The sequence below is a fragment of the Phodopus roborovskii genome, unplaced genomic scaffold (genome assembly GCF_943737965.1).
Source record: "Phodopus roborovskii unplaced genomic scaffold, PHOROB, whole genome shotgun sequence".
NCBI lineage: Eukaryota > Metazoa > Chordata > Mammalia > Rodentia > Cricetidae > Phodopus > Phodopus roborovskii.
Genome location: NW_026126469.1, coordinates 1,299,546 through 1,315,465, shown reverse-complemented (window position 1 = coordinate 1,315,465; position 15,920 = coordinate 1,299,546). Strand labels below are relative to the sequence as shown.

At 39.1% G+C, this 15,920-nt stretch overlaps 1 protein-coding gene across 1 annotated transcript in view; it reads right to left on the bottom strand.

Moving 5' to 3' along the window:
- Positions 1-15,920, bottom strand: part of Prkdc (protein kinase, DNA-activated, catalytic subunit) — a 204,977-nt gene that overhangs the window by 28,299 nt on the left and 160,758 nt on the right. The window contains 5 exon segments of the mRNA XM_051190977.1: positions 5,247-5,436; positions 8,067-8,178; positions 12,174-12,282; positions 14,071-14,295; positions 14,905-15,093. Of these exon segments, the coding sequence (XP_051046934.1) occupies positions 5,247-5,436; positions 8,067-8,178; positions 12,174-12,282; positions 14,071-14,295; positions 14,905-15,093 (825 nt within the window).

The following is a 15,920-nucleotide window of genomic DNA, read 5'->3' as shown; positions in this document are numbered from 1 at the left end:
TTAAAACTGGGCAATTAAACTACAGAAAACTACAACCAATTAAAATGCATAATTGTAAAGATAAATCAAATGGATATACCTACAATAAAATATCTGTACTTAAGGTTGAGGGAGACAGAAAGACTATAAGTGCCAAGAAACAGAGTTTGCTGTGAAATCGTATCTCCTAGGAATGACAAAGTAACTTTCATAAAGTCTCTCAACATGAATGTTTAAACTGAACAGGAACTACAGCTATGCTAAGATGGACTGGGGAAAGCCCAGGAGGCCTCAACCCTATACAACTACAGGCAACTTAGGAGTGCTGCCGGCATGAGAAACAGTCTTCCCTAGGGAAGAGCACATCAATTGGTTCTCCAACACCATACATATATGTATTAAGCTGAACTAGATTGAACAGGTTGTACTTATGCATTTAGGAATATACACATGCACGTATGAACATACACATACATGCACATATGTAATAATAAACAAAGCCATGAATTTGGAAAAGAGAAAGGAGGTGTATATGGCAGGGTTTGGAGGAAGGAAAGAGAGGAGCAAAATAATGTAATGATATTATAATCACAAAAAAATAATTAAAAATAAAAAACAAAACAAAACATAAAGGAACTTTTTAAAATCCCAGTACCAGCAAGAAAAAAAAAAAACCTTTCTGGTCAAGACCATTTTGGGGGATACCCACAAAAAGAGCTGATCTGAGCTAATGGGAACAGACTGACTCTGGACTGACAGCAAGGAAAACTGCATAGGACCAACCTAGGGTGATGTGGGTGACAGTTGTGTGGGACAACTGGCAGTGGGACCAAGATTTATCCCTAGTGCATGAACTGGCTTTTTGGAGCCCATTCTCTTTGGAGGGATATCTTGCTCAGCCTTGATACAGTCCTGCCTCAAAGTGATGTGCTAGACTTTGTTGACTCCCCATGGGAAGCCTTATCCTCTCTGAGGAGTGGATAGGGGGTGGAGTGGGGGAAGGTGGGGAGAATGAGAGGAGGGGAGGGAGTGGGAATTGGGATTGGTATATGAGAAAAGATTGTTGTAAAATAAAAAAAAAAAATTGTCTTTTTAAAAGAAGAAATCCTCTTTCGATTAGCTAATTGATCAAGGTAGACAAAAGCACATAGACTATTGATGTGGTGGCCCTTGGTCACCTCTCAGAGGTTGAAGATACACCTCTTGCTAAAGATACTGAACACTTAGGACACTAAGGTGGTTTGAGCTGGACCTAACCTGAAAGTCGCCTTCCTGCAGTCTACCTTCCACAGTAGCATTAAATACTATGCAAACTGCCAAGGAGGGAAATAAAAGTCCTATCCAGCTGATACCTAGGGGCCACAATGACCAGCATGACAAGGTTTCTGCAAAGGTGTAGTAAGTGGTACCCACATGGTGGTGGTAACCACCAACAGTTTAATAGGACTTAAGGTTCACTAGGTAGAAGGAAACCATGCCTGGTACTGGAAACCCCGACAACTTCTCATGGCTACTATATTCCAGAAAAGAAGACACTTCCACTTTGCTAGACAAGCATAATTCCTTAACACATTTGAAATCTTACCTTTATAACTACAAATATGTACAGCTAACCCTCATCAAGGAAGCGTCTCTTTTTTATTTATTTTTATTTAAATTAAAAACTATCTTATTTTACATACCAATCCCAGTTCCCTTTCCCTCCCATCCTCCCACTTTCCCTACCATCTCCCCATCCCACCCACTATCCACTCCTCAGAGAGAGTGAGGTCTTCCATCAAAGTCTGTTACATCATTTGGGGCAGGACTCAGGCCCTCCCCCAGTATCTGGGCAAAGAGAGTATCCTTCCATAGGGAATGGGTTCCAAAAAGCCAATTCATGTACTAGGGATAAATACTGGTTCCACTGCCAGTGGCCCCATTGCCTGCCCAAGCCCCCCACAACTGACCCACATTCAGGGGGGTCTAGTTTGGTCTTATACAGGTTTCCCAGCTGTCAGTTGTGGAGTTCATGAGCTTCCACTTGCTCAGGTCAGCTGTTTCTGTGGGGTTCACTCATCACTCTCTGTAACTGGATTCCAGGAGTTTGACTCAGTGCTTAGCTGTGGGTGTCTGCTTCTGCTTCCATCAGCAGAAGGCTCTAGGATGATATTTAAGGTAGTCATCAATTTCATTATTGGGGAAGGGCATTTAAGGTAGCCTCTCCGCTATTGCTTAGATTGTAAGTAGGGGTCATACTTGTGGATCTCTGGACATTTCCCTAGTGCCAAATTTCTTTTTAAACTTATAATGGCTCCCTCTATCAAAGGATTTTTTTTAACTTGCTCTTCTCTGTTCTTCTCCCAACTAGACCTTCCTTATTCTTTATGTTCTCCTCCCTCTACCTCTTCCTCCCCACATGCTCCCAATTTACTCAGGAGATCTTGTCCCTTTCCCCTGCATGAGAGTCCATGTATGTCTCTCTTCGGGTCCTCCTTGTTAAGGAAGCTTCTCTTTACAAAAAATGGAGACCATTATAAAGAACCACAACTGGATACAATACAGAGGTTAGTGGAAGGTGGGGAGCCCAACACCAATGGACGCACACACACACACCATAAATCTTACATGGGTCAGGGAAGATTCTAAAAGAAGGGACATACAGATTTAAGAGCCAGATTATCAGGAAGTCTGCTGTAAAAGTCTCTTCTATGCATACACATAACTGGACCAATGGGAATACCAAAAGTGTGCTAATGTGGGAGGTGGTAATTTCATGAAGTCCACCCCTAGACAAAAAATTATAGGCAATCAGTGTTTTGGGAGAAGAGTACCTGGGAGGGGCTAGAGGGATAAAAGATAAGGGGGAAAATGACATATTTCTACTTTAATAAAAGTTTCAGTCTCCCCCCCACCCAATCCTTTTCAGCTATAAACTATTCTACTGCTCTCATTCAGATAGGGTCTCATGTAATCCCTACTGGTTTGGAAGTAACTAAGTATTTGCAAATAACACTGAACTTTTAATCCTGCTTCTATCATTATGGGGATCACACCATGCCAAACTTTATGCAGTTCTGGAGCTTCATGCATATCAGAATCTAGGGTTTCATGAGCGACAGGCAAGCAAGCTGTTTGAACTTCATCCTCAGTTTATTTTGGGGCAGAGAGCTTTCTGTATTCACCTGGCTGGTTTGACTCAGGGTCCTTCTTCCTGAGCCTCTATTGCCGGGATTATAGGCATGAGAGCTACAATGCTTTACCCCAAACCTGCTCAGAGCCAATTCTGCAATTCAAATGTCCCTTCTGCAAGTGTCCCCTAGCATGTGCTCCTAGCACATGCTATTCTTCCTCACCTGCCTGCTTCATTAAAATGGAGCTAGGAGGACTGTGATTGTCTTTCCCCTCACAATCTGAGGGGCAGCTACCTTCCTCAGCTTATTCCAGAGGCTCTTACCACCAAGTTCTTAAATTCATGTCATCCTGTTCTATCCACCAGCCTACTTTCCCCACTACATCTCTGCATGCTTGCTTTTGCTTCTTTCCATGTCTAACTAATAGACATTCTCATGTTGCATCCAGTTCATCAGACTTTATGTTACACTGGCTGGGAAACTGGCTAACTCATGCACATATCTGCTCTCTTCCTGTACTGATGCTCAGTGCCACTAGATTCTTTGGAGACAACTCAGCAGGTCAGCAGGTTGTATGCACCATGGTCCAGTGTGTTCTCTCATAGCTTCCTGACTTTCCTTAGCTCCTTCTGGAGTAGCCCTGTCCACTCCCCGCAGATAAAACAGAATTGTTAATTATTTATACTAGATTAATAAGGGTTATAAGGGTTTATAATAGCAGTCAATAAATGGTCATTAAAATAACAAGCTGAATATATTCAAATATAATTCAAATTATAATAGATATATAATTTTCAAAAGACAAACTTAAGACCTTATTATCAAATACAAGAAATCTAGAAACTAAACCTAAAAAATTTGTAAGCATTAAGGATCTATTTTTCTAAATGATATATGTTGGGGAAAATTGTTTTAAGGTGTGTTACTGTGCCTTTCTAAAATATCTGATTGTCTAATAAAGAGATGAATGGCCAATAGTAAGGGAAGAAAGAGGGATAGGTGGGGTTGGCAGGCAGAGAGGATAAACAGGAGGAAAGATCTGAAAGGAAAGGATCAGGGAATGAGAGAAAAAGGAAGAGGACATCAGGGGCCAGACACATAGCAACCTAGAGGCAGACATGGAGTAAAAAGGAAATAAAAGGTATACAGGAATAAAGAAAGATAAAGGTCCTAAGGCCAAAGATAGATGGGATCATTTAAGTTAAGAAAAGCTGGTTAGAGGTTGCAGAAACATATAAAGACAGCAGACCTGAACAAGGAGGAGCTAACAGGCCACCAGACTGATAGCTGGGAAGCCAGCATGGGACTGACTCAGGCCCCCCTGAATATGGGTCTCAGCCAGAAGGACTGAGCAGTCTAAGGGATCTCAGACAAATGGAGCCAGGATGTATCCCTGGTGCACAAAAGGCCTTGCTAACACATCCCCCATGGAGGGATACTGCCTTAACCTAGAAATAGGAGAGAAGCCCTAGTCCCTACTTCACATGACCTGTCAGATCTACATGACCCCAACTGGATGGCATTGCCCTACATGTGGAATTGGGGTGGGGGGATGGTAGGGGAGGGTGGTCAGGGTGCATGTGAGGGGGAATTGGGATTGATATGTAAAATAATAAATTAAATGAAAAATATTAATAACAAGAAAGAAAGAAAGAAAGAAAGAAAGAAAGAAAGAAAGAAAGAAAGAAAGAAAGAAAGGAAAGCTGGTTAGAAATGGGTCAAGTGAAGGTCAGGAACTCATGACAAAGAATAAGCCTCCATGTGTGATTTATCTGGGATGTGGGTGGTAGGTCCCTCAAAAAGCCCCAAGAGTAAATATTCGACTACAGATAAAATAAGAAATTATATTAGTTGCTTTTTAAGTAATAGAAAACAAGCATTTCCAAATAAATGATCTTGTAATAAATACTTGAGGGTTTGTGAATAGTGTTTCTTCAAACTTTGCTCTCTAAGAATTATGTATAGAACCAGGGTCTTGGTAGGTAAGAGTTCTACCATTGAGCTACATCCTAGCTTCTAAAATTACTTCTTTATAAAAAGAGTAAGTAGACCAATTAATTATTTTTAAGGTTCATATCTGAGAGGAAAGTTGAGAAAAGAGTTAGTTCAGGATGCTCCCATAAGGCCACAGAAGGGTACAGATAGAGAACGTACCTGCTTCCATGCACTTTCTATCATCTTCATTTTCATAGTGAACTTGCAGCTCTGGATCATGGAGCGAATATCTTCCTTTGGCTCAGGCACTTCTCTCCTGTCAGGGGAATCTTCATTCTCATCCACACTCATACTGGGATCACCTGAAGAAGCAGTCAGTCTCTCCTCTATTTTACTGAGAAAGAAGTAGCTATATAAAATAAGAAAAAGTGAATCTCAATGTCAGTCATGAAAGGCTCCCTGTACTGCACCATACCATAGAATGGAACAGAGTAAGGCTTCACTTGTCATGTAGTATAAATATTACACTGAAGGCATTAGACTTCTCCCCATTTAATAAACTCTTGAAAGATTACCAAAGATATTTTTAACAGACTTTATTCAGTGTTAACAGAGTTTATTCAGTACCACCATTTCCATAAAGTATTTAAATTTAAACATTTCTCTCTAAAGAATGGGCAGCACACTGTATCTTAAGTCAAAAGCCATTTGTGTCCTTGTATCTCTAACCTAACGTCCTATTCCGAGAGACATTGTGAAGAATTGAGGTTATAAACAATCACTGCTGTATATAGACAATGTGGAAGGGAAGGCAAGAGAATCATCCCAAATCTGAGTTGAGGTGAGCCTGGCTCACAGTGAGTGCTCAGTCACACAGTGAGATTCTGCCTAGAAAAAAGAAAAGAACTGAAAAGTTTAAAAATAGATCTGACCCAAGTTTGATTCCCCTGCACATGCAGCCATATCTTTTCTTTATTCTCCATCCTCAGGGTTTTTTTTAAACACTCAAATACATATAATCATTTTTATAATTAGAAAAAATTATAAATTTAGTTTTAGGACAGGGACTTAATATGTAGCTCTGGCTGGTCTTGAACTTGATATGTATGTAGACTTGGCTGGCATCAAACTTGCAAAGATCTTATTGCTTCTGCTGCCTGAGTATTGGGATTATAGGTATAAACTACCATATATAGAAATTGTAATTTACATACAATTTCATATGGATTAAGATATTATATATAAATGTATACAAACATACATTATATTTATAATTTACATATATGATTTTGTTTTAGTGATCTATTTTACATTAATATCAGTATCACGGTCCAAGAGCCATAATACATAAACTTTATCCCTATCAAGTAACTTCCAGTTTTTCATGTAGGTCTAATTTTCTTTCCTTCTTTTTCTCTCTTCTTTTGCCTCATCCATAGTCTTCTTCCTCCTCCTTCTTTGTTTCTAAGGGAGGTGGGGGGTGTCGCTATATTATTCAAACTGGTCTCAAACTTGTAGACTGAAGTAATCACTCCACTTCAGTGGCTTAAATAACTGGGACTACAAGTATGTACCTGTATACCATCTTTCTCTAATTTTCCTAGAAACATTATGGTCAGACAAACTAGCATGCCTCACATCTACCTATATTTTCCTTCCCTTTCTGGAAACCCCCAGACACCAGCCTTTCCAGCCATGGATGTGCTTCTATTCTTACCGTACTACTCGGTGCTCCTGGTCCCAAGCCAACTTGTCTTGCCCCTCTCTACCCAAAAACCACTACTGTTTTTAATCTTTTATAGGTTTAAATCAGATTGTAGACAAGCAACAAGTGTTAAAAATGGTCATTTGATCACAGATGGGATAGGGATGTATTTGCACATGTGAGATGGGCTCTCCTAGGTAAGGTGGAATTAATCCAACTTCAGGCAGTGGAGGAGAGTATTATCACACTAGGGAGGACAAGGCCTGAAAAAGAGCTGTTTAACCAGAAGTAAAATTTTGTTTGTTTGTTTTGGTTTTCTGAGACAGGGTTTTTCTGTTTAACAGTCCTGGCTGTCCTGGAACTCATTTTGTAGGTCAGGTTGGCTTCAAACTCACAATGATCCTCCTGCCTTTGTCTCTCAAATGCTGGGATTAAAGGAGAGTGTCACCACTGCCCGGCTAAGTAACAGTTTTGACTCAAAGATAGGACTATGAGCTCCTTGCAACCTACCTTTGTGGTGCATAGAAACTATGCAAAATACAAAATACAATTCCCAAGGATAGTGTGGTTGTTTGAATAGGGATGGCCACCATAGACTCATGTATCTGATTGACTGGCCCACAGGGAGTGGCACTATTAGGAGGTGTGGCCTTGCTGGAGAAGTGTGTCACTGTGAGGGTGGGCTGTGAGATTTCAGAAGCTAAAGTCAGTACACTGCCTGAGGATCAAGATCCTTCTCCAGCACCATGCCTGCCTGCATGCTGCCATATTTCCCACCATGACAATAATAAAAGTAAAATGAAAGAAATAAATTTGGTAATAGATGAAAAACATTTCTGAGTGCTATGGACACTTCACAAACAACTGACAACTTCTGATTCCATGGCCCCTTTCCTGAGTATAGGTGAATATCACCCTCTAGACAAGACAGGGTTAGGTCTGCACAGTATAAAAACATGAAATCAGAACTGGGGACTATAAACAACCATATATGGGAAGAAGGAAGCATGAGGCCAACTGGTGAACACCCAAATTTTAAAAACATCAATAAAGAATCACTACACAGAAGTCCTCTGTGCTATCTGATGTAAAAGAGGAGCAGACACAGGGTTGCCCACATCACAGCCAGTAGTTGCAACCACAGTAGTGGACAGCAAGGACTTCTTAGGAATGTGAGTCTGAAGGAAACAGATATGATGCTCTGTTAGAATAATTTATGTAGGTGATCAGGATGAGAGCAGTATGCTAAACACCATATTTGTATAAGCCTTGGTTTAAAAGAACCACCATGCTGGCAATTCTGGAAAAGAATCCTCATTATGATCATATCCTACCGATTTGTGATTATGTCATCCCAGATGTGCATTGGGTCTGTCACAGTGTCTGGATATCTGCTTGTCCAGGTTTTTAGAAGTCTCCTAAGGGGACCCGGTGACGATAAATCACCTAAAGATAATATTAGAGACTAATCATATCCACAGCTGAATGATAACAATATATACAGAGTACAATGACAGAGTAGAATCAGAATTAGTAAACAGAAACCTAACTTGAATTTCTTACTTTTCAAGAACTAAAATAAAATATCAAATTAAAAAATTCAGCAAATTAAAAAACAAACAACAAAAAATCCAAAACCTTGTCTTTCATTCACAAAAGGAATTACATGTCACTATACCAACTGTAATTCATTCTTAAATGTAAAGTCTATCACTTCAGAATATTAATATAGTCTTTCATCTGCAATTCCCAAAAGCACTGAAAACTAAATGCTTTCATAGTGTTATGGTACATTTTATTGAAAGCCAAATCTGATATGAACTGGAACATCTCATAAAGTTGTCAGAAAATTTAAAAATGGGGTACAGAACAAAACACAGTTCTCAAAAGATGAAAACAAATGGCTGAGACACAAAGAATTGTTCAACATCCTTAGTCAAGAGGAAAATGCAAATCATAATTTGAGATTTCATCTTACACCTGTCAGAATGGCTAAGATAAAAAACACAAGTATCAGCACATGGTGGTGAGGATGTGGTGGAAGTGCAAACTTGTGTAGCCACTATGGAAACCAGTGAGATTCCTTTAGGAAGATGGGAATTGATCTGCCTCAAGATACAGCTGTACCACTCTTGGGCATATACCAATCACAGGTAGTGGACAGCAAGGACTTCTTAGGAATGTGAGTCTGAAAGAAACACTGCAAACATGAATAGTTATAATAGTTTACTTGGGTGATCAGGATGAGTGTAGTATGCTAAACACCACATTCTTATAAGTCTTGGTTTCAAAGAACTGCCATGCTGGCAATTCTGAAAAAAATAAAAAAATAAAAATCCTCATTTGGCTCAATAATACCATATCCTACTGATCTGTGATGCTGACATCCCAGATTTGCACTGGGTCTGTCACAGCAGTTTGGTGTGAGAGTCTACATTCTACTGTCTCAACCATGTTTACTGTTGCTCTATTCATAATAGCCAGAAGTTGGAAACAGCCTAGGTATCTGTCATTGGATGAACAGATAAAGAAAATGTGGTACATTCATACAATAAATTACTCAGCTGGTAAAAAAAAAAAAAAAAAAAAAAAAAAAAAATTGAAATCATAAAATTCACAGTAAATGGATAGAGCTAGGAAAAATCATTCTGAGTAAAGTAACCCGGACCCAGAAAGACAAATATGCTATGTACTTACTCATATTTGGATGTTACTTATATTTGGTGATAGGCAGGCTACAATCTGTATAACTACAGAGGTTAGGTGTAAAGTAAGGAATAAGGTCGGGGGGGGGGCAGGGGAGGGAAGGATATCCCTAGGAAAGGGAACAAGAATATACAGTTATGGGTAGATGGGGGCTGGGGAGACCAAGACTGGAATGGGATATCAAATAGGGAGGGGGAGGGAAAAGAAGGCTATGGGAGGGAATATGGGGTGGGACAATTAATACTAAGGGCTATATGAGGCAAACCTAATTTTGTTAAAGCTTCTTAAAACAGTATGAAATAAATCTAAATGGAATCATAAAGTAACAGGGAAGACAATGGACCCACTATACATCTTTTGCCATAATGTGAAACCCCCAGTGCCAGGAATGATGACCCATTGCATCTAATTGAGCTGTTGGCCAAAGAAGCCCCATGGGAATCCCCAAACATGTCAGGTTATTGCCAAGGCCATTGCTTGCTCTCCACAAACTGATGATAAGGCGCTGATGCTAATACTTACATCTCATTAAATGCAGAGAAGTCGAGAGGGTACTTAAGAAATTTCATCCCTACTGACTAGTGTTCATGGTTTTGGAAGGAGCTCTGCATGCTACTGGAGAAGAAAGGTAACCACCAGCCCAACTACAAACTTTGTGACCTACAACGGTAACCTCTTTATGGGATATGTTGCTTCAATAATGGTACAAGCATCATGGGAGTATTTAAAGCCCACTCCATGAGATGGAACCCATGTCTGACACTTCTTGGTGACCACAAACTTGAGACTAGGTAAGTCAAGGGCCTAGGAGAAAACTAAATACTACAGTTCTGTTGAAGGAACATAGCAATAAAATGACTCCTAATATAAATCTGCTATATCCATAGGTCAGTGCCTCACTCAGCTATCATCAGAAAAACTTTCTCTTTCAATAAACAGGAATATAAACAAAGACCTATAACTGGACAACTTGCAGAGACTAGGGTTTTTGGAACTCTCAGCCCAAAATGGGATGTCTTCATCAAATGTTTCCCCTCAGGGCTCTGAGACCTATGTGGAAGAGGAAGTGAAAAGATTGTAAGAGCCAGAAGGGATGGAGAACTCCAAGGAAACTGTGTTTTCCAGACAAAGCAGTATTGACACACACATGAACTCACAGAGACTGTGGCAGTTATACACTGAGTCCACACAGGTTCAAGTCAAATAGAGTCCCAATGATAAAAAGAAGGGGATATGAATTCCCATTCCCAACCAAGAAGATATCTGCAATCAACAGCTTGCAAAGGAAAAATTAACTGTCTCCAATCAAGTCTCACTGGATATATCAACCATACTTCAGGATCAACCCCATGACTAGCAGTAGATGATAACACAACATGGTATTTTTATAGACTTTATTATTCATACTGTTTTGTTTGGTCACTTTTTGATCTTTTGTTATATATTATGGTTTCTGTCTATGTTTTTTTGGGTATGTGTGTACTTTCCTTTTAAAATTCTATTTTCTTTTTTTGTTGTTGCTTATTTCTTTTATAAATAGAGAAAAAGAGGTGTGCTGTTGAATAGATGGGAGGTGGGAAGGATCTTGGAGGAGTTGGAGAAGTAGAAACTATGTTCAGAATATTTTGTATGAAAAAATTTTTTAAAAAGAATTATACACACACACACATATATATATTTAAAAAAATATTATAGACAGTGAGCTACCATGTGTTTGTTGGGATCAAACTCAGGACCTCTGGGAGAGCAGCCAGTGCTCTTAACTGATGAGCCATTGGGACTCTACTCATACTGGGTCACCTTGCTCACCCTTGATACATGGGGAAGCACTTAGTCTTACTGCAACTTGCTATGCCATTTTTTGTTGGTATTCATGGGAGACCTGCCTTTTCTTAAACAGAAACAGAGTAGGAGTGGACTGGGGAAATGGGAACAGAGTAAGGGTGGGGGTAAGGACTGAAAGGAAAGAAGGGAAGGGAAACTGTGGCAGGGACATAAAGTAAGTAAGTAAATAAATAAACAAACAGATAAAAAGATTGACCTAACTTCTTAGCTATAGAAAGCACTTAATATTTATATATTATTAAGATGGCTTAAAAAATACAATACTTCTCGAAGTTTAAAACAGGGAACAATGAATAAGCTATGAAAAACATTTGATAAATCATCTTTAACTATTCAAACAAAACAGATTTAGAGTGAAGACATTTCCCTTATACAAAGATGTACTCTCTTAATACTCTGGTATGGCTTTTCAGAGGAATAAGAATAAAATCTACTGTTGGGGACACATGGACCTACATGACTTGTACTGTTGTCCACAGCCTGCCAGCTCCTCCCACTGTCTCCTCAGAGTCACCACTCCAACCCCATTCTGGATAGTGAGGTCTCTAACATGGTAGTGGTACTCTGGGGGGGGGGGGTTATACAGGACCCTATCTTTCACACTGTGGTTAGTTCCCTCCTTCAGGAGCCTCCAGGTCCAATACTGGAATTATACTCTGAGAACTCCAAGCTGTCAGTATTTTGTTTGGCTTTGTATTTACAGTTGCTGGAGCAATGGTACTGGAATGTTTTAAATCTTTCATTCAGCCACCTCAACAGGTGCTCTTTTAGGACATATTCAAGGCAGTTTTCACTCCACACATTAAGTTTCATTTCAATAAGCAGAAATTCAGGTGTTAAAGCCCCTCCACAATTAGAAAGGGAAAAAAAAATGATGACTTAAAACTTACCATGTTTACTTATAAAGTTGAGGAACTCCTCAATTTCTGCTAAAGTCTGCACGGACTGTAATTTGGCAAGTCTACTTCTGTGTAAGAGGGCATCAATACTAGAATAATTCTAGAAAAAAAGAAGGCTTGGTTATAAAGGCATTAAAACTTAATGGTTTAAAAAAATATGATATAGCAGTAAGATCAGTATAATCTGGCTATTATTCCTTGATCTATCTATCTATCTATCTATCTATCTATCTATCTATCTATCTATCTATCTATCACCTGCGTACCTATTCTCCTAGTAAGGATCTATTCCAGGTCTATTTACATGGTAGGCAAATAATCTTCTACAAGCTACACTCCTAATCTGCACACAATTTTAAATCACAGTATCTTATAATACATAATTGTGAAGTAGAGAAGCTAATTCTTTTTTATCTTTTTTTGTGTGTGAGAGTAGAAGCATCCCAGCATATGTGTGGAGATCAGAGGACAACCTTAAGTGTAAGTCCTTGCCCTCTTCCCTTGGCTGGTGTGCACACCATGCTAGCTGGACTGGCCTAATTTGCTTGTTCATTACTGCAATAAGATATCATGCTCAAAAGCAACTTGGGGAGGAAAGGATTTATGTGGCTTATAGGTTACAGTCCATCACCAAAGGAAGTCAAGGAACTAAAAGCAGGTACTTGGAGGCAAGAACTGAAGCAGAGACCATGGAAGAATGAATGAATGCTGCTTACTGGCTTGCTTTCCATAGTATGCTCAGCTTGTTTTCTTAAACAATCTGGGACTACCTTCACAGGGTGGGCTGAGCCCTCCCACATCAATCACCAGTCAAGAAAAATGCCTCCACAGACCAATCTAATGAAGGCACTTCCTCAATTGATATTCACTTGTAGCAGCATGTGGAGTAAGAGCTACTAGGAATTCTCCTTCATCTCCCACTTCATCAGAGGAGTGCTGAGGCCACAGATATGTGCTACCCTGTCTAGATTTACATTGCTCCTGGGAATCTGAAGTGGGTCTTCATGCTAACAAACTGAGCCATCTCTTCAGTCCTGAAACCAAGTCTTTTTAGTCAGTTTACTTATTTACTTTAAAAATGATAAAAAACAAAAATGAAAAAAAAAAAAAAAAGACTATGTTCCTATGACTAAAGTTGGTAGGCTGTTAATGGTTCACAAAGAAACAGATCAACCAACAACTGTGAAAAACAAAGGACAGAAAATGAATAGGGCATATTATTTGATTTCTTAGTTAAATTCTTCCTGTTAAGTCGTACAATACTTTTAGCTAGTCCTTTCAAAATAAATGGAACATATCTTAAAACAAGTATTAACCTCCTTGATATGACTACCTGGAAGAATGTTTCCTGTTGTCTCTTATACTGTTGAGATATCAATCTTCATTGTGGCCACCCAGAGAGATTATATTAGTCTATGCGTTTATTCATAAATCAAATAAACTGCTATACAACTACTCCACAGAGAAAATGATACACTGCAGTGTGAGAAAGATTAAACTAAAGAAGTAACAAAAAAGCAGAACATTTATAACAGTGAAGAAAAAAAAAATGAGAGAAAGGAAGAGTAAAGAGTACTATTAGAAGAATCCAAAGAAAGAACAGTAGTATGAGCCAGGTGTGGTGGTGCACACCTATAATCTCAGTACTCGGGAGGTAGAGACAGATGGATCTCTCTGAATTCAATGCCAGCCTATTCTACAGAGCAACTTCCAACTCTATAGAGAAACACTGCCTTGAAACGAACAAACAAACAAACAACAACAAAGAACAGGTAATACATATGAGAGCACATAGGTTTTGGTTGGTCCTGTGTGTGTGTGTGTTATGATTACTGCCACTTAAAACTATTATAAAGCAGTATACATCACATATATCCATTTGTCTTACGTGCATGAAGATCTGAATGCCATTTTTAATGTAGTATGTGGCTCTGTCAATATCATCTTGCAAGATGTAAAGGAGACTCAGCTCCTGACTATAATGAAGCTCCAGGACAGTCTGCTGCAACTCCTTGTGCATGGCTTCATCCACAAATGTCAGCAGAGACTGGCTGCCTTCTCCATGAAGCAGGAGTTTCAGTTTGCTTCGGATCAAATATGGTAGATACATCTCCTGTGCAACAAGAATAATCCACTATCAACGTAGAAAGCCAATTTGAGTGAATTCAACTATTTCTACCGGAAATATTTATTGTAATAATTTTATAGTTTAAGATTGAGAACCAAGATACTGATATTATATGCTGTAATATAAAACTACAATTTTAAAAAGCAACTTCATCTAACATGGATTATTTTCTAATCACAAAATATGTAGGCACCTGCTACAGAAGAACGGGATCTCCCTGAAGTTGGGAGACACTGTGGATACTGCTCATAAACTGAGGAAATACAGTACAAGAAGGTGGCAGCATGGGTGCAGAAGTGTCTCCTTGGGTGGCCATGATGCAGATGGCCTTCTCAGCAGCATAAGACCACAGAAAATATTCTTCCATGTGGTCACACAACAGAGATAAATATCTACTGTAAAAAACATTCCATTTATTTTGAAATGGCTAGCTAAAAATGGATATGAAGTTTAATAATACCATGGAGTTTGAATATCCAAAGGCTTCAAAACTGTTATCTTAATCTTGGAAAATTTTAAGGTAGTTTTATTAACTGTGAAACCCATGACCATCTAAACCATTTACTGCAGTTACTGAAAATTAATTCTACATACCTGGTAAAACGGTTCACTCCACATTTTACTTAGGTCTAGTGGGTTTTCACTACCCATATTGGTAGTAGAACAGTACTCAAGTACTTTCCACTCAGAAAGATTGTTGTAACAGTCAAGGGATGCCAGTTCCCAAAACTCCCTCTCAGCCTCTGTGGGTTCACCATCCAACCATTCCTGTTTATTTAAAGCCTGGCAAAAAAAAAAAAAAAAAAAAAAAAAAAGGATTATTTTATGGAGTTGAAAAGAACATAGATGCAAATACATTTTTTAAAGGAGGGTATTATAACACAATACTAAAGGTAGTCATGGCAATGTGAAAAAATGGGATAATATTCAAAATAACAATGAATGGAACAACAGAAAAAGGAACCTTACAGTAACAATGAGGCCAGCACTCAGGAGATGAGCTCCAGGACTACAAAGTGTTACCTTGTCTTAAAAACCAAACCAAGAAGATTTTAATGAGAAGAATCCCACTGAGAACCTTACCAGGGAATTAAGTGATGCATAATTTGCTTTAAGTCAAGAGTGCATTATAATGTCACTTAACATGCTCTCAGTCTTAACAAATAATGTGAGGACATTTGCAGACTGCTGTATGTTTCAAAGCTTAGATCACTCACTGAACAGTTTTATAAGCAGAAGATCCTAAATTTTGACACCTGTTATCTTTGCCAACTTGAAATGTACTCGCTCATATATGGATTTTAGATCGAGAGCAAAGGATCACCAGCCTATAATTCACACCACCTGAGGAACTAGGATACAAGGTGTATTCTAAGAGATTCATATATGGTCCCTCACAAAAGGGACAAGTCCCCCAGAGCACATGGGAAGTGGGGGGGGGGCAGTGAATGGAGAGAGAACTAGGAGAAAGAGAAGGGGAGGAGAGGAAAGCACATGCCACTAGGAAGATTGAGTCAGGGTAGAAATAAAAGGAGCGAGAGCGAGAGAAAGAGAGAGCGAGAGAGAGAGAAAGAACATAAAAGAGGGAGCCATTATTGGTTTGAAGATAA